We start from the raw sequence: 19,190 nt of genomic DNA on the forward strand, positions 1-19,190 counted from the left end.
AGGAGTCATCTTGGCCATTTCCCAGTTCTGGAAGCCCCAGCCTTTCCTCCCTGTTCACATCTTTTAAAACCTTGTCATCGTAGCTCTGGATTCTGAGTCTCCCTGTGTCCCTGCCCACAGGCTCTGTACTCTCAAGTTCATACAGGAAGGCTCCCCAGGAAATGACTTTCAAAATTCAGAGTAAGAGCAAGGAGTCAGCAAGGAGCTGAGGAGGGCTGGGTCTGGAGGCCAAGACACATCTTTGTAAACCCACCCAGGCACAGAGAGACAACGGCTAAGGAGTTCCCCTCCCCTCCCTGAGCTAAAGTGTACCTCAGGCTTCATCTCATTCCGGTAACCCCACACACTTCCTGGTGTCTGTTAACCTTTGTGTGTGTGTGTGTGTGTGTGTGTGTGTGTGTGTGTGTGTGTGTGTGTGTGTTGGGGGGCTGAGGGACTCGTCTTTCCCTTCTACTTCTCACTGTCCCCCTCTCTGTATCCTATGGAGCATCTTGGTGGCCAAGTCCCCTGCTCCAGCTGGTGACACCTAGAGGCTGGTGACACTTTCTCAGGTTCAAATTTCCTCATCTGTGAAATACAAAGGTCTTGGCATGGCATTTGGGGCAATGGTTACCGGAAGCAGCTTAACTCTAGCTTTAGAAACAGACACCACGCCCAGGGCGGAGTAGGCAGTAACTCCTTTCCTCAGCCCCAGATAGGGAACAGTTAACCAGGCTGGGTGGAGGGGATTACTCAATCCTGAGTGGGAAGGCTAGGGACTGGTAAGTGACACCGGGACGTGGAAATACCGACCCTCTTTAGAAACTCAGAGAAAATTAGGGACTCCACCTAGGGGTTGTGTACATCCAAGTGCTGGGACACGCCTACTTTACTCAGACTTGAGGGTGGTGTGCTAGGGTGGAGTCCCAGGCTGGCTCCCACAGGGCATCGTTTTGGATGGGCGGGGCCTACCGGCAGGCAAGAACAAATCACGTGACCTCCGGGGCCCGCTGCCACAGGGGCGGGTGGTGAGGCTACCTCCAGCTGCCAGTCTGGAAACCATCAAAGGTTACCCTGTACCCTTAGTTACTGTCTGCTGGTGGGGCTGAGACTCGCGGTTCCCCGCGGCGGGTGCGCGCACAGGTGAGTCACTTGGGGGAGCAGGGCTCCTTCAAGTAGCTGGGCGCCGGGACCCGGGTGCAGGGTCGCAGCTCCGGTGTAGGGGCGGTTGCTCCCGCCAGGTGGTTGACAGCTTGGGTGCGGGTTTTTGGAAACTGCCCGGCCTCTCCCAATCTGGCTCAGGGCGCAGGATGGTGCACCCCGGAACAGCGCACACCTGGCGGGCCGCAGGAGGACTGAAGACCAGGAGCCCAGGCAGATCTGGAGTCCCGGCCCGGCCCGTAGCCTCGGAAGCAGCCCCAGCTTCCTGTGGAGAAGAGGTGTGGGCCCGCCTGGGGCCTTGAGCTTGAGAAGTTCTGTGGCCAGGGAGGGAACCCTGGAACTAAAAGGGCGCTACCTCTCCTGGCTGCTTTCCAACCAGGCTGTGTCGCGGCCGGCCAGCTCCCGGCCGGCCTCTCCCTGCTGTGCTCCACGGCAGCGCAGGCGGGGGCGTGCCGGGCGGCAGTCCCGGTTGTGTGGGGACTCTCGGCCGTCGGGGGAGCTCAGAAAACTGCGAGTTCACTAGGCAGGCGAAGGCAGGGACGAGCGGCCGACACGGCGGGACTTGCCTTCTAGGGGGCGATCCTGCAGGAGTCAAGTGATTGGCTGCTTTTTTCCGCCGCGCTCTCCGTTCGGGCCTTGGGCCAGGAGGACAATGAGCCCCTAACAACGCTCTGGTTGCAACTTTGCCCGGTGACAGAGCTGGACAAAAGGGAGCTTGTGTCAGCTCAGCTTCTCCCTCCAGCCTTCCGCTGAGTCGGGAATGTAGGGAGTCAGCCTCCCGAGGACACGAGGACCTTGAAGCACCCAGACCCGAGTGTTGGGGGTGGGTTTCAAGGAGTCCAGTGTGTGGAAGCTGCCTCCGGTGCTGGGGGAAGGGCTTTGCAGCTGTCTGGCCGCACTTCCTGCTAGAGAAAGCACTTTGGGGTCATAGGGCGGGCACAGGGAAGTCCTCCCAACCCCTGCTCTAAAAGGATGTTCCTAGGGCCTCGCCTGGAAACAGACCAGAAACGGGCAGTGTTCACAGGTCTTTCCTTTTTCTCCCGGTACTAGCGACATCTAGGAAACCAAAGTGGGAGCCGCGGCCTCACCCTTCCTTCCTGTTTTCTTCCCTCCCCCACGGCCCGTCATTGTGGGAATGTTATTTGGGCCCAATCATGTAACCGCGTGTTTAGCTGTGGATGGGGGGCGGGGTGGGGGTTCCTGCAGTGTGTGTCTGTGCCTGATGTATGGGCCCCAAGCATTGAAAGCTCCTTTTGTCTCAACAGATGGACCGTATGGGATTCCACTGGCTGCATCTAGTCTCTGAGCTCCCCTAGGTCTGCAGGGTGTACACCACAGCCATGGCTAAGCCGCTGGCTTTAGCCTTCGATGTTCCAGAGACCACAGGAGGGGACGAAGAGTAAGTACCCTGGGGCTGGTGGTCTTCGATGTCTTTGTGTTAGTTACCCTGTCCGGTGTGAAGCCTTCTCCGGCAAGTGGGAGGGGGCGGGGCGCGAGCACGGATTCCCACGCATGCTCCTCCTCCCTAGTAGCCTGGAGCCCAGCCCCTATGAAGAGAGTGAAGTCCACGACTCCTTCCACCAGCTCATTCAAGAGCAGAGTCTTCGGGTGGCCGAGGAGGGGCTGGAGTTACTGTCCCTGGGTCCAGGTGAGCCCAGGCTTGCCCTCTGACCAGGTGTGGGCTGGACCTGGGGATATCTGCCCTCACGTTACAGGATTGGAGTGGGTGGGGTGGGCTGGGTGGGACAACTGAACTGCAGCATCTTGTCATCCCTAGGCAGAGGTGACCAGACCCTCTCTAGACCTGAAGGCGCCCCTGTCTTTAGCACGGCCACTCTCCGCATCTTGGCCAGCATGCCCAGTCGTACCATTGGTGAGTGGAGTCCTCTGTCCCAGTGCTAGCCTTCACCCCAGCTGGGGTCTGTGAACCTATGGTCACTTCTTCCCGGCTCTCGCTTGACTTTACTGCTGTGGGAGCCTGAAGTTCATCATATGCCTGGGTCATCACTACCCTTGCTGGATTCTAAACATGACCATAGGGGTAAAATAGGCTCTTGGGTTATTTCCCCAAGCCCTGGGAAGAGCTGAGGGATGTGAACTTGCCAGGGGGATGTGAAGCTGTCCTGTTCCTCCTCTCTAACACCCTGCCACCTGGTTTCCAAGGTCGCAGCCGGGGGGCCATCATTTCCCAGTACTACAACCGCACGGTGAGGCTTCGGCGCAGGAGCAGCCGTCCGTTGCTGGGGAATGTGGTGCGCTCTGCCCGGCCCAGCCTTCGCCTGTATGACCTGGAGCTGGACCCCACGATCCTGGAGGAGGATGGTGAGTTGAATAACCCGGCCTGCTGGCGGGGCAGGAGCTGGAACGCAAGCAACAGGGTCAGGGAGCCCCTTTCTGTTGCTGTCTGAGGACCGCCTTTGCGGATCAGACATGAGCTGCAAAGGTCTTCTCCGGGGCAGGTATTTAAGCCTCCACCCACCACCACCGAATCTATCACTGAGCGCTGGGGAGGCTTCCAGCATGAGCTGACAAATGGGTGAGCAGAAGCCTGAAGCTCAGACACGAGCACGAGCACTGGAAAAGACCTCAGGGGAGAGGCCCGGAAGCAGCCTGGCCCAGATATCCTGGGAGGCTTCCTGGAGCAACTGACTGGAGTGGAGGAGGCAGGTGCCAAGGCCCACAGGCCTGAACAAACCTGGTTGTGTTCAAAGCCAACGTGAAGAGACTTGGGAACAGAGGCAAACCCTTGGCTACTGATAGTGGGAGCCAAGTGGGTTGGAGGGGCGTGGGTTCTATGGACTTTGCCAACCCGGTCATGTCCCACCTTCTTCTTTTTATTTTTTTTTTTATTTTATTTTATTTTTTTTGTTCTTTTTTTTCCGGAGCTGGGGACCCGAACCTAGGGCCTTGCGCTTCCTAGGCAAGCGCTCTACCACTGAGCTAAATCCCAGCCCCCTTCTTTTTTTTATTTTTTAAAGATTTATTTATTTATTATATATAAGTACACTATAGCTGTCTTCAGACACACCAGAAGAGGGCATCGGATCTCTTTACAGATGGTTGTGAGCTACCATGTGGTTGCTGGGAATTGAACTCAGGACCTCTGGAAGAGCAATCGGGTGCTCTTAACCGCTGAGCCATCTCTCCAGCCCCTTGTTTTGTTTTTTAATCTATTTTATGTATGTGAGTGCATCGTCGCTGTCTTCAGACACCCCAGAAGAGGGCATCAGATCCCATTACAGATGGTTGTGAGCCACCATGTGGTTGCTGGGAATTAAACTCAGGACCTCAGGAAGAGCAGTCAGTGCTCTTTAACCGCACGTTCCACCTTCTTGAAGGCCGGCTCTCCTGGCTTCTTTCTCCTTCCCTCCCTCATCTTCCCTCTCCGTGCTGTGAAGTGTGAGCGTTAGAGCAAACACTCTGCTGCTGTCTGTGTCTTCAGGCTCTTGCTCAGGTTGGCTTTGAACTCTGGTCCTTCTGCCTCCCCAGATGATTTGTCTGTAAAGTTGGAGTTAGAAAAATTCCCTCCTCGGGGTGGTTATAAAGATGAGGGCCGCGTCTCCCTATATTGTGGGGCCGGAAGTGTGGTGAACCTCTCTTCCTGTTGCTGTGGTGCCGTGCCCTGCCAAAGGCACACACGGAGCACAGGGTTCACTGTGGCGCATGCTCAGACACCAGCCTAGTGTGCCTAGGTCGTCAAGGTGACAGGGGCTTCAAGGAGTCCAGTTAGGGCGAATGAATGAATGAACGAACCCTGGGGCTTGGCTCACTTCCTCCACTTTATATCATGCAAGACCCCCTGTCCAAACATAACCCCTCCCAGGCATGCTCAGAGACCCATCTTCAGGTGACTCTAGAGTCTGTCAAGTTGGCAACACTGACATCACAGCGGCCATGATTCCCTTGCCGCTTTGTGCATCGATCCTGACAGGCTGGGGACCTCTAAGATGGGGGAGAACACCGCTGGCCCCTCAAAGTCTTTATGCTGAGTCTCAGGGTACCTGAGAAGTGCGGTGTGGGCGGGTGGCAGCCCGCTCTGCCCCCTCTACTCTACAAGGAGGAGATCACTGCTGGGGAGTACTGGGCCCCCTGGGCCTCAAGGATGTTGGGATCTGGTGGACCGGAGAATGGGCTTCTGGGCTTGAGAGGTAGAAGAAAATGGAAGGAGAGAGCTGTCAGAGGATGGTCTGGACTGTTGCCTGGGTCGGGCTTTGGTTATAAGAGCAGAGGGGAGCCATCTGGATGGTCTTAGGGGGTTGTGTTGGGCCGGAGGCCATCCAGGGCCCTCGTTGGAATGCGACAGGAGGGATGCTGGGCACTGAGGGATCTTCTTCCTCTGGGCAGAGAAGCGGAGTCTGTTAGTGAAGGAGCTTCAGGGTCTGTCGGTGGCGCAGAGGGACCACATGGTCCGAACATGCCCTTGAGTCTGGGGAGAAACGGCTGGCTCGGTAGTGCTCCTTGGCCTCAGCCGGCCTTCCTGAGCAGGGTGGGGGGGTGGGGGGAGGGTGGGGAGGGTTGGGGTGGGGGTGCAACAGCATCTCTTTGCAGTTTAGGCATTTGTGGTCTAGGTATTGTCTCTGTCCTCAGAGAGAAAAGTTGGAGCCCAAAGGTAAAGCGGAGGGACCAGCAGGGCCGCCGCCGCGGGGCCTTCTCCTGCTGTAGTCGGCTCAGATACACCTGCATGCTGGTATGAGCTCTGCGCTGTGAGGTCATCTGCTGTGGATGTGGGTGGCTGGGGTTGAGGACACCCCCCCCCCTTGCTGTTCCATCAATGGACTTCTAACTCCAGCCTTTCCCTGGGGCCGTGTGTAATCTGTCCTGGCATCCCGGCCCCTCAGGGCTATCCTTGTCTGTTCCTACAGGCCCTTCACAGCCTGGGGCTGGCACTGCTCTCAGGCCTGTATGCTGCCAGGCCATGGCGCTACGCTCTGAAGCAGATCGGTGGCCAGTTTGGCTCCAGCGTCCTCTCCTACTTCCTCTTCCTGAAGACCTTGTTGGCCTTCAACACGCTGATGTTGCTGCCTTTGCTGGCCTTCCTCGTGGGTGTGCAAGCTGCCTTTCCTCCTGACCCAGCCGGCCCCGTGCCTACCTTCTCTGGTCTGGAACTCCTCACAGGCGGGGTGAGGCCTTCAGTTCTTGCCTTGGCTTCCTGTTCTGGTCTTGTCCCAGTTTTCCTGGTAGGCCCTCCCTAGATGTCCCTAGGGGTAGTTTTCCCTTCTTCTGGAGGCCTAAGAATGGGCTGGGGCAGTGGTTCTCAACCTGTGGGTCCCAACAACCCATTTGGAGTCCCAATATCAAGTATCCTGCGTATCAGATATTTACATTACGTTTCATAACAGTAGCCAAATTACAGTTATGAAGTAGCAACAAAATAATCTTACGGTTGGAGTCACCACAGCACGAGGAGCTGTATTAAAGGGTCCCAGTCTTACAAAGGTTGAGAGGCCCCTGGTGAGGGGAAGGGAGGAAGCATGTCTGACTGTGCTTGGCCTCCTGACAGGGCCGGTTCACACACACCGTTATGTACTACGGCTACTACAGTAACACCACGCTGAGACAGTCATGTGCCTCCCCTCGGGAAGGTGGCCTGTGCAGTCCCAGGCTGGGCAGCCTGCCCTATAACATGCCGCTGGCCTACCTCTTCACAGTGGGGGCTGCCTTCTTCATTACCTGCATCGTTCTGGTATACAGGTATACCTTAACCACGTGCCCTCGCACCTTCCTCTCACCCGTGGGTCCTCCTTCTGTCTGTCTTTCCTGTTCTTTGTCCACCCTCCTCCTTATCTGTCCCCCATATCTGCCTACCCATGTTCCTACTTTGTTCCCTCGTATCCCCCATGTTCCTATTGAGCATTCCCATCTACCCACCCACCCATTTACCCATCCGTCTCTTTATCCTGATTAAGTCTTCTATGCGGTACATCTATTCATCCACTCAAACCCGTCCATCTACATGCCTGTTCACCTGTACACCCACTTACCCATCTAAATATCCCTGTATCTCTTACTTGTGCTTTCTTCTGTCAGTCCATCCATCCATCCACCAACTCACCCATCCATCATCTATCCACCCACCCATCTACCCATCCATCCATCTGTCCATCCATCCACCGATTCATCCATCAGTCCATCCATCATCCATCCACCAACTCACCCATCCATCATCTATCCACCCACCCATCTACCCATCCATTCATCAGTTCATCCATCTACCCACCTACCCATCCATCCATCCATCCATCCATCCATCCATCCATCCATCTACCAACTTACCCATCCATCATCTAACCACCCACCCATCTTATCTATCCATCCATCACTCCATTTGTCCATCTGTCCATCCATCATCCATCCATCAATCCACCAACTCACCCATCCATCCACCCACCCTACACTCATCCATTCATCCACCCATCCATCCATCCATCCATCTTCCTGTCTGTCCACCCATCCTTCCCATTGTCACCACTCATCTCTGCTGCTCTCTAGCATGTCTCACTCCTTTGGGGAGAGCTACCGGGTTGGCAGTACCAAGGGGATCCATGCTCTTACCGTCTTCTGCTCCTGGGACTACAAGGTGACACAGAAGAGGGCTTCCCGTGTCCAGCAGGACAGCATCCGCACTCAGCTGAAGGTAAGCAGCTACCTGTCCCACACATGGTTGCCCAGTTTCTGCAGACCTTAGCCTCTTGGGATCAAATAGCTGGTCTGTGTGGAAGTGGTGTATGGCTGGGACCTGGCCTTGAGGTTCTAGGCTGTGGTCTTCTCTTCCTAATACTGGCTGGGAGATCTGATGCTCCCACACCTTACTTCAGTTGGGTTGCCTCTGTGGCATTAGTTCTGAGCTCCAGGGACATGAAGGAGCCGGAGTTACAGAAGCTGCTCCAATGGGTTTGCTTGGGCCAGGAGGAGGAGGAGGAGTGGGGTCCAGAAAGGACCCAGGGTCACCTTTCTGCGGGGGACTTTGTCTTCCTACCCTGAACCTGTCAGCGGTGAACAGCTCCCTCTATAGTCGCTAGTAACTGTAGTAGCCAGGGGCTAAGGACTGCAGGGAACATGGAGGCACAGAGGTCAAATCATCTGTCCAAGGTCCCAGGGCCTGCTGGGCCTGGTGGGAATTCTCTGCCCCTCTGGGGTTTTGTGACAGTTCCTCTTGGGGACAGGTGTCCACCCTACAAGGGGCTTGCTTGGCTAGGGGCTGCCCATGCCCATGGAATGGGGCAAAGGCCACAGGTCAGGCACTGGGGTTTCCTGGAGACAACTCTAGTGAAGGGGGGAGGAGAGACAGGCCTCAAGGCGGTGGCCATCCTGTACTCCCTGTGTCCTAGATGTGTGGCCTGATCCAGTTTAGCGAAGGGAGGGGCTGGGCAGCCTGCTTGTGTGTCAGGCTGTCTGGTGACAGAGACACACTATCACCTGCAGGAGCTGCTGGCCGAATGGCAACTGCGAAAGCGCCCTCGGAGTGTGTGTGGGCAACTGAGGCAGGCTGTTGTCCTAGGTCTGGGGTGGCTGCTGTGTCTGGGTTCCACCGTGGGCTGCACAGTGGCTGTCCTTACCTTCTCAGAAACAATGATTCAGGTAAGGCAAGGGACAAAACACCCAGTGTCTTCACTGGGTCATCAGGCCCCATCAGGCCCGGGTCACCCTCCGTGGTTCTCACGCCCTCCCCTGCTTCCTTTGTGGTTGGAACCGAGGCCTGGAGCACGTTGTATGTCTCACTTAGGAGAGGGCGTTGCTACCTGCCTTGTTGCCTCTGTCTTAGTCAGGGCTTCTATTCCTGCACAAATATCAGGACCAAGGAGCAAGCTGGGGAGGAAAGGGTTTATTCAGCTCACACTTCCACATTGCTGTTCATCACCAAAGGAAGTCAGGACTGGAACTCACACAGGTCAGGAAGCAGGAGCTGATGCAGAGGTCATGGAGGGATGTTACTTACTGGCTTGCTCAGCTTGCTCTCTTATAGAACCCAAGACCACCCACAATGGCATTTCCTCAAGGGAGGCGCCTTTCTCTATGATAACTCCAGCTTGTGTCAAGTTGACACACAAAACCAGCCAGTACACCCCGTTTTCCAGCCAGACCCTTTCTGTAGTCCCTGCTCCCCACATGATGGCATGTGCCTGTTCATGTGCATGCATGAACCTTTTGTAACAGAACCCTCTCTGTTCTCACAGAGACCTGCTTCTGGTGGCCAGGGGTTGGAGATGTTGGCCCTGCCAATGGTCGTCAGTGTCCTTAACCTGGTTGCCTCCTACCTGTTCCGTGGTCTGGCCACTCTGGAGCGACATGACTCCCCCGTGTTGGAGGTATACATGGCCATCTGCAGGTGTGTGGCTGGGAGCTCGGGCTGCTGGATAGGGCTCTCTGTTGCCTGGCCTCCCCCTTAGCCTCCAAAACCCCCACCTGTCCAGGAACCTAATCCTGAAGATGGCTGTCCTGGGAGTGCTCTGCTATCATTGGCTGGGCCGCAGGGTGGCCGCCCTGCAGGACCAGTGCTGGGAGGACTTCGTGGGCCAGGAACTGTACCGCTTCATGGTGGTGGATTTCATCTTCGTGCTCTTGGACTCCCTTTTCGGCGAGTTAGTGTGGAGGTGAGCATGGAGGCCTTCCCACCCTGTCCTCTGGGCTCCGGGCACCAGCCTGTGAGAGGTTCTTAGACAAGGAGGATGGTGGGAGGCAGGATGTGGGGTAGTTTCAGATGGAAAGGAAAGTGGGGTTTCAGTGTTGCTCAGAGACAGAGGAAGAGAGAGGAGTCATCGTCTTTCAAATGTCCTGGGGGCGGGGCATAGTTTCTAGTTTTTTGATCAACCTTTAACTCCTTCTGCATTTCCCTTGAGAATTTGTGGACTTAATGATAGTTGAAAAGTAAGACTTTTTTTTTCAACCCTAACCCTTTTTCTTTTTGGTCTTTCGAGACAGGGCTTTTTCATGTATAGCCCTGGCTGTCCTGAACTTACTCTGTGCACCAGGCTGGCCTTGAACTCAGAGATCCACATGCCTCTGCCTCCCAAGTGCAGGGATATGTGCACTGAGTGTGTGTGTGTGTGTGTGTGTGTGTGTGTGTGTGTGTGTGTGTGTGTGTGTGTGTGTAGGTCAGTTTTCCCTAATAGCGGATCAGCGGATCCTGGGATTGAACTCATTAGGTTGGGTACATTTATCTACGGAGCCATCTTACCAGGACCTGCCCCTTTTCTTCCCATTTGAGGTAAATCTTGATAGTCCTCCAGCCTTACCTCAAACTTCCCCCTACTTCTTCCTTCTGAGGGGCTGAGAGTGCACAGCTATGCCACCCGACCCAGAAGTCCTTGTTTTTTGTCTTGTTTTGAGACAGGGTCTTGATATAGTCCCAGCTGGTCTGGAACTCCCCACGCAGACCAAACTGGCCTTGAACTCACTGATCTGCCTGCCTTTGCCTCCGAGTGCTGAGATTAAAGGCATGAGCCGCCATGCCTGGCACCTGTTGGTTTCTTGATACAAGATACATGGTGTCACCCTGTAGTACAGGCTGGCCTTGGCCTTCTGAGTGCTTTGTCTTTTCTGAGTCTTGGCTGCCTTGGAGCTCACTGTGTAGTTCTGGCCTGCCTTATTCTCGGAATCCTCCTGTCTCAGCTTCCTGAGTGCCGTTGTTTCAGACATGTACCACCTTACCATTCTGTTTTTATTTTCTCATTTGTGTACTTGCTGTGTGTGTGTGTGTGTGTGTGTGTGTGTGTGTGTCTGTCTGTCTGTCTGTCTGTCTGCGGGGTGGGGGTGGGGTGGTGGTGGTGGTGGAGGCATTGAGAGGGAGTCAGAAATCCCTCCCCAGTCACAGCTGCTGCTACAGGCAGTCTTGAGCTACCTGGTGTGGGTGCTGGGAACTGAACTCAGGTCCTTTGGAAGAACAGCAGGAGCTCTTAACCACTGAGCCCACTCCAGCCCCCCACCTGCTTTGTTTGTTTGGTTTTAGAGCAGTGCAGCTCAAAAAAACATTTATTTTTTATTTTATATGCACTGGCGTTTTGCCTGCATGGATGACTGTGAGGGAGTGTCAGATCTTGAAGTTGTAGACAGTTGTGAACTGCCATGTGGGTGCTGGGAATTGGACCCAGTTCCTCTGGAAGAGCAGCCAGTGCTCTCAGTCTGTGAGCCATTTCTCTAGCCCCAAGCAGCACAACTGTTTTTTAAAAAATTCTTTTAAAAATTAATTTTTATTCAGACACACGAGAAGAGGGCATCAGATCCTATTACAGATGGTTGTGAGCCACCATGTGGGTACTGGGGACCGAACTCAGGACCTCTGGAAGAGCAGTCAGTGCTCTTAACCGCTGAGCCATCTCTCCAGCCCTGCAGTGCAATTCTTTTTTTTTCTCTTTCTTTTTCTTCTTCTTTTTCTTTTTTCTTTTTTTCGGAGCTGGGGACCGAACCCAGGGCCTTGCCCTCGCTAGGCAAGCGCTTTTCCGCTGAGCTAAATCCCCAACCCCCTGCAGTGCAATTCTTAATGCTGTGTTGAGATTGGTATTTCGCTTTGGGGAGAGGCTCAGACAGGCTTCTGCAGTGACAACCCTCAGGTCCTGGGTGTCTGTACTCTTTCCTGACATTTGTTGGGTGCTAAGTGGCTCTGCCTGGTGCTCTGGGGATGAGAGTCTCCCATGCTCATCTCTCAGGGGCTCCTCTGTCCAGGCTCATCTCAGAGAAGAAGCTCAAGACGGGGCAGAAGCCCGAGTTTGACATTGCCAGGAATGTTCTGGACCTGATTTATGGACAGACACTGACCTGGTGAGGGTCTCCCACTTGCTTCCCGCTGGCCATCAGCCAGTGCCTTCCTTCCCTGGGCCACGGCAGCCTTCCTTTGGTTCTGGGTGGGCAGTGGGTAGAGGGTAGAGGGGTGGGTGACTCTTTGGGCAGGGTTGGGAGGATGCTCACTGGCCCTGCCTGATGCTCTCCCTAGGCTGGGCGTCCTGTTCTCACCGCTCCTGCCTGCAGTGCAGATTCTCAGGCTGCTCCTGCTTTTCTACATCAAGAAGGTAGTAACATGGGCTGGGTGTGGTGGCGGGTACTTCTGATTCCAGCAATCGGGTGGCTGAGGCAGGCGTTTGCTGAGTTCAAGGCCATCCTAGGGTAATTGGAGCTACATAGTGAGATACCCCCCCCCAAAAAAAAAAAAAAAAAAAGAGGTGCTAATTTGGTAGCAGAGTGGACCTGTGGCACTGGGCTGCCCTCCCTGACATCTGTCTGAGGCATCTGCTGGAGAGATATCTGCTGGTTCCCATGTCTCTTGGGAGCGGCTCTGGGTCTCTCCCCAGTTGCTGTGTGGCTCTGGGTCCCCTGCTGGTCCTCCTCAGCTGCCCGCATTGGGTGATGTTCTCACCAGGCCGCTGCCTTGTGGGAAGCTGAGGTCCAGATGGTGCTGCTCAGTCAGTGCATGTGGCTGTGAAGGCCCCTTTTGCCCAGGTTTGCTGCTTCTCACTGCCTGGGGTGAGAGGGGGGCAAGGTCTCTGTTTCATCTTCAGTTCTGTCTTGGGGCCTGGCTCCAGGCCAGCGTTTGCCTTCCTCTTTGTGCTGTATTTACTGTCACTGTGACCAAGTCCCTGACGTATAGAGCTTAAGGGAAAGGGAGTTTATTTTGGCTCTTTGGGAGGGTACAGTCCCTGAGGATGAAGGCACGACAGTAGGAGCATGAGGCGGCTGGTCACACGGCGTCCTCGGTCGGGAAGCCGAGATGAATGCTGGTCCTTAGCTTGCTGTTGGGGTGGTGCTCCCAGCATTCAGGGTGGGTCCCCCTGCCCCCCCCCCCAGCTAAGTGAGTCTAGAAATGCTCACAGGGATGCCAAGCTTTGTTGGGCGGGTAATCAGGGTTGGGGGATGGATGGCAGGGCATGGTGCATTATAGGAATGCAAATCCTAGCCTTTGTCCCCAGGCAAGCCTGATAGCCAACTGCCAGGCACCTGGACGACCCTGGCTGGCTTCACACATGACCACCGTCTTCCTCACCCTGCTCTGCTTCCCGTCCTTCCTGGGTGCAGCCGTTTTCCTCTGCTACGCTGTCTGGCAGTGAGTGGAGGACTGTTCTTTGGCTTGGGGTGACACAGGCAATGTTTTGTCCTAGCTGGGAGTGGGACTCAGGGCCTGGTCTCCCTTTTCTCCAGGGTGAGGCCCTCAAGCACTTGTGGCCCCTTCCGGACTCTGAACACAATGTATGAGGCTGGCACGGTCTGGGTGCGTCGCCTGGAGCACGCAGGTTCTGGGGCCTCCTGGCTCCCCTGGCTGCATCACTTCCTTGTGGAGAATACTTTCTTCCTTTTCCTGGTGTCAGCCCTGCTGCTGTGAGTTCTAAGGTGGGGGTGGCAGTGAGAGGCTGGCCTGAGCTAGTGTCCTGTGTTGTCCTGGCTCTGTCATCAGCCTCCAGCCTGAGCCCCCATCTCCTCAGGGCTGTCATCTACCTCAACATCCAGGTGGTGAAAGGACAAAGGAAGGTCATCTGCCTGCTCAAGGAACAGATCCGGAATGTGAGTGGCAGCAGCCTGTGCACTGGGCTCGTAGGGTTCCCCTTAGCACACCTGTGTTTGCTGTTTTTGGAGAGGAGTTTTACTCTGTAGCCTAGGCAGTTGTGTCTGGTTTCTCAGCCACATCTTCTTTCTGTAGTGCTGGGTGTCACCCCCCCCTCCAGGGCTTCCTGTGTGCCACACACTCTTGTCAGCCGAGCTACATTTCCAACACTTTTTTTTTCTTTTTCTTTTTTTCGAGCTGGGGACCTTGGGCCTTGTGCTTGCTAGGCAAGCGCTCTACCACTGAGCTAAATCCCCAACCCCCCCTTTTTTTTTAATTTTTAAAAGCTTTTATTTTCAAGTTAAAAAAAGATTTATTATATATAACTACACTGTAGCTGTCCTCAGACTCACCAGAAGAGGGCATCAGATCTCATTACAGATGGCTGTGAGCCACCATGTGGTTGCTGGGATTTGAACTCAGGATCTCAGGAAGAGCAGTCAGTGCTCTTAACTGCTGATCCATCTCTCCAGCCCTATTTTCAATTTTTTAATTTAGTGATGGTGTGCGGAGTCGGTTCTCCCACTTCTTTGTGGGTTCTGGGGGTCCATCTGACAGCCTTGGCTTTTGTTTTTGAGACAGGGTCTTACTTTGTAGCTCAGGCTGACCTTAATCTCAGAGTGATCCTCCTGTCTCAGCTGCTTGAGTACTGGGATTAGTGTGAGACACTTGTGTGTGACGGGGTTAAGCAGAGAGCAAACATGAAGCAGCCAGGCCTTGGGATGGAGTGGGCAAGGAACCTGGTGTCTGCTTTAGGTGTAGGAAAGTGTGGGCATACGTCACTTACTGTGAGGTGCTAGGTATCTCTGGGGCTGTGTACATACACAGGCTCTCAGAAGCAATTTTGAGCTCTGGTTCAGGGTCATTCAGTTACATAATGAGACCAGCCTGGGCTTCAGGAGACTTTCTTGAGAGAGGGTGTAATAGAAGAGGGATGGGCTTGTCTAGGGCAGAGGCAGGGCCAGTTTGAAATTGCAGTGGGCTGGCTCCTAGGCTTTCACAGTGAAACTCCCATTTTTACCTTGATTACTCACACATATGCTCACTTCAGTGTTTCTCTTTCTCTTTTACCTTTTTCATTTTTGAGACATAGTCTTACTAGGTATCCTTAGCTAGCCTAGAGTTCTGTGGAGATGGGCCCTGCCTCTGCCTGCTGCGCTGGGAGAGGTGTGGGTCGCCGTGCCCAGCCCCCTCTTGGACCGTCTGCTTCTTGTGATGCTGTGCTTCCCATGTGAGCTCCAACTCTGTGGTGGAGGGCTGGACGTTTCTCATGCTTGTGTTCTCGCCATTCTAGGAGGGGGAGGACAAGATCTTCCTGATCAACAAGCTTCACTCTGTTTACGAGGAGGAGGGAATGAGCAGGTGATGGCAGAGAACCTGTGTGAACGGGTTGGGGAAGAAAGATGGTACATGGAAGGGGGCACTGGCTTCAGTGGCATCCTCTGGTGAGGGATCTCTGGGTTCTAGGAGTCAGCTCCTGGAGTGCCTTCAGTGTCCCTGCTGCCTCAAAGCTGGGGTGGTGGCTGCTGAGATGCAGGGCTTGTGTAATCAAGACACCCGAGGGGATGAAGAGCCACATTCAGGCACCACTGAGGCAGGCCAGCTTTATCTTCATTTAAACATTAAACATTAAATATTAGGCTGGATCTCTATGAGTTTGAGGCCGGCCTGATCTATGAGTGAGTTCCAGGACAGCTAGGGTGGTTATACAGAGAAACTGTCTTTTTAAAGGCAAAGAGAAAATAATTTATGTGTATGGGTAGTGCTTTGCTTGCATTTACGCCTGTGGAGGTCTGTGAGCATCAGATCCCCCGGAACTGGAATTAAGTTATGTGGGTGCTGTGAATTGAACCTGGGTTTGCTGGAAGAGCAAATGCCATCTCTCCATTCTCACAGACTAGTTTTATAGTGACCCTGAAAACAGACTTTCTTCTCCCTGCTGAGTGGGGCACAGACACCCTGTTACAGTGCACACCTACTGAGGCCCCCCCTTACAGTGCACACCTGCTGAGGTCCCCCCCAGTGCACACCTGCTGAGGTCCCCCCTTACAGTGCACACCTGCTGAGGTCCCCCGTTACAGTGCACACCTGCTGAGGTCCTCCCCCAGTTACAGTGCACACCTGCTGAGGTCCCCCTTACAGTGCACACCTGCTGAGGTCCCCCCCAGTTACAGTGCACACCTGCTGAGGTCCCCCCCTGTTACAGTGCACACCTGCTGAGACCCCCCCCTTACAGTGCACACCTGCTGAGGCCCCCATTACAGTGCACACCTGCTGAGGCCCCCCTGTTACAGTGCACACCTGCTGAGGTTCCCCCCCCCGTTACAGTGCACACCTGCTGAGGTTCCCCCCCCGTTACAGTGCACCTGCTGAGCCCCCCTGTTACAGTGCACACCTGAGGTCCCCCTTACAGTGCACACCTGCTGAGGTCCCCCCCCTTACAGTGCACACCTGCTGAGGCCCCCATCCAATAGCAAGCTGAGGTTTGTTCCCTCAGGCCATGTTTGCAGGTCTTCAGCTGCAACCAGAGGGCTCCTCACTCTAAGGCTGACGCCCCGCCCCGCACTGAAGGCATCTCAGATCATCTGGTCATCCTGGGCCTTGGGCTCCCTTGCAGGGGAGCCCAAGGTCAGACACCCAGCCCTGCTCTTGTGCCTTGTAGAGACTGGCATTTTGCTTAGCAAGGCTGTGTGTGGGGATTAGCGGTGGTCTTGGGCCCATCTGGTCCTCACAGCTGGCATGTGTGCTGTGCTCCTTGAGATCCTTTATCGACGATAGGCCTCCACTGAGGGGGCTGTTAGTGCAAACCGATCCCCACAAGGCTGCCGAGACTCCTGTTTTGGCCTACACAGTGGCCAGTTCACGTGGTTCAGCTGCTTTCCCAGCAAGTCCCAGGACCGTAATCCTGGTGGTTCTTCACACCCCCATGCCGGCCTTGCCTTCACTGCTGTATGTGGGGCCTGACTCGAATTCTCTGGGCCTTAGAACAGCCACTGACCCACCATTCGTGTTTCTGGCAGGCCTGGCAGAACCCAGGAAGCTACCATACCACCTGCAGCTCCTGAGGATTGAGGGTACAGGAAGGAACCCTGTACCCCAAGTCACCATGACCCTGCAGGTAGAGACTTGGACCTGAGATCCCCATAGGACCTGACAGTAGAGTGACTAGAGTGACTTTCCACAAACTCGAGTTGGCATGGAACAAGGCTATGGGATGCTCCCCCTCCCCCCGCCCCCTCCCGAGGCAGGGTGAATCTTCATAGCCGTGGGTGTCCTGGCACGCACTCTGTAGACCAGGATGGCCTTGAACTCAGATCCACCTGCTTCAAAGTGCTGGAACAAAGATGTACACCCCCTTTTAAAATTCCGATTAAATGGGTTTTGCAGTCTGAGTTTGTTTTTAGGGATGAGCTTGGGACCCGCAAATGTGTCTGGGTCTTGTTGCTTGGGACCCACTAGGATTTCCACGGGAAGCTAAGGGCTTGGGTTGTGTGAAGGTCGCCCTCTACTGGTAGAGAGGAAGTGTCTGCCTGGGGGAAGAAACCAACCAGTGGTGACGTCGCCTGGATAAAAGAAGAGTGCAGATTCAGGGGAGGGCTCACAAGGGATGACCTGATGTTTCAGGTACAAAGGCCCACAGAAGAGGGTCGGACCGCCAGCATGCTGTCTACAAGGTGGACAGTTCTCATTTGGCGGGACGCCCTGGGTGGGCTGAGACTAGGAGCTTGCAGGGCACCCTCCAAGTCTGGATGAGCCTTCACTAGCTGCATCTTCTGGGGCATTACCTTGGGTTGGGTGGGTGGGCCATGACAACAGCACTGGGCCCTCCCTTCTCCATTTGTTTCCCTGCTGGCCACCAGCCGTCACCAGCTGTTCCCCAGCTGATCCAGTGTCACCCCTAAGGCCAGCCACATGAAGTGCTCGTGCCATTGGTGTCTCAGCCTGTTACAGCTGACCTAGGCTGGATGGGGCTTTGTCTCCAGGCATGAGTAATGACCACACACCTGTGGGCACCCCAGATTTTCTAACCAACCGAGTAAGGCAACAGCGGTTGACAGCTTTTACAGTGATCACTTCAGACCTCCAGAGCCCAGCTCTGCCTCACAAGCTCAGGACATTCCACTGAGAAGGGAAACCTGCCCAGGGTGTTTTATAGTCACCAGCACTGGCTTCTACCAGCCCAGGCCCAGGCGTGGAGACTCCTGACACGAGGATGCAGGCGCTGCTGGAGAGCTGCAGAGCAGTCTGGGCCTGCTACCCAGGCCTTGTCTCTCCTTCACACTTTACCTTGGGATGGGCTCTACTGCAGGGCCACCGTCATCGGTGTCACAGGGAGGGAGGGAAGGAGGATGAGTTAGCTGTCCACTTGCACATCACACCGAATGCAGAACTCTACCCCTCAGCCCATGCTGGGATCACCGTTCCTGTCACTACTGCTTCTCAGTCTTGGCTGCACAGAGGAGTCACATGGGGTTTGGAACCTGGACCTACCCAGAGGTCCTTCATGAGCGCACAGGTAGGAGGCCAAGGCGGAGAACTGCTCTGGCACCATCTGTGACCCAGACATCTAAGCTGAAGACTGTTCACAAGCATGGGGCTGAGGGTCCAGGAGACGAGCCTATGCGGAAGCCTTCATCAGTAGTGACTCCCTGACAAGTACTGGCACCCAAGGGTACACACACCTCACCCTGGCCTCTGGGTCTTTTCAAAGTCCTGTGGCTCGGGAGCTTCCTGAGATCCCCTGACCTCCTCCTGATCCCGTCTACCTCCTGCTCCCACCCAGGCCAGCCCACAGACGCTCCCACCCTAGCTCATGCCCAAGTCAGGGGCTTGCCCACCTCTGCAGGCCTCTCCTCTGCCCTCCCACCTTGGCCAGGCGCTCTGCCTTCTGCCTTCACTGCTGTGCCAATCTTGTCAGCACAGTGCGGTGATAGGACAGGTCCAAACCTCCCACTTCCTGGATCCTTGACATCAGGCCTGCTCCATCCGATCCAGTCACACAGGGCCTTTCCCTTGGTCTTCAAATCCACCACAGCCTCAGTGGCCAGGGCACGTGCCACCTCCGCCATGAAACCAACAGTCCACTCTCTGGAAGCCTCTGAGGAACAGCAGTTCAGATGCCGTGGGCCGCTGCTAGTCTGGTCTTGTCTGCTCTCCCGCTGACACTCTGGCCAGCAAAGCTCAGGTTACTGGAAGGCCACGGGCAGCATGACATTCTGAGTCTCATTCTTCCTCTGGTCTTTGGCTTCCCCTGGGGCCAGGGCCCCTTCTTCAGTGATTTTCTTGGCAGAACTAGCAGCTCCCATTCTTTTCTGCAAGTCCCCCGTGGTAGGCCAGCGCCCATCCTCAGCACATGGTGGGTCAACAGTGAAGGGCAGAAGCTGACCTAGTACTTCTACTTCCAATGCTACCCATGGTCTTGCTGGCAGTGGTGCTGTTTTGTGCACATAAGCCACTATAGTTCTAGGGGAAAGAGATCAATTAAACACTTGGGAAGCACACTCTTGTCTTTTCTGAGTTGGGG

The 19,190-nt window shown here is 55.0% G+C and overlaps 1 protein-coding gene across 1 annotated transcript; it reads left to right on the forward strand.

Annotated features, from left to right (window-relative positions):
• The first annotated feature begins 838 nt into the window (after positions 1-838).
• Positions 839-18,597, forward strand: Tmc6 (transmembrane channel like 6). The gene is given in 21 exon segments (XM_032914197.1): positions 839-1,122; positions 2,406-2,539; positions 2,673-2,788; positions 2,918-3,013; positions 3,304-3,462; positions 5,485-5,556; positions 5,694-5,827; positions 6,003-6,260; positions 6,641-6,831; positions 7,630-7,774; positions 8,563-8,718; positions 9,315-9,466; positions 9,552-9,731; positions 11,800-11,895; positions 12,068-12,143; positions 13,038-13,171; positions 13,267-13,443; positions 13,548-13,626; positions 14,961-15,028; positions 16,687-16,740; positions 18,513-18,597. Coding segments are annotated over 20 exon segments (2,487 nt in total). The 5' UTR covers positions 839-1,122; positions 2,406-2,480.
• The last annotated feature ends 593 nt before the right edge of the window (positions 18,598-19,190 follow it).

Source organism: Rattus rattus, chromosome 9 (genome assembly GCF_011064425.1).
Source record: "Rattus rattus isolate New Zealand chromosome 9, Rrattus_CSIRO_v1, whole genome shotgun sequence".
NCBI classification, from domain to species: Eukaryota; Metazoa; Chordata; class Mammalia; order Rodentia; family Muridae; genus Rattus; species Rattus rattus.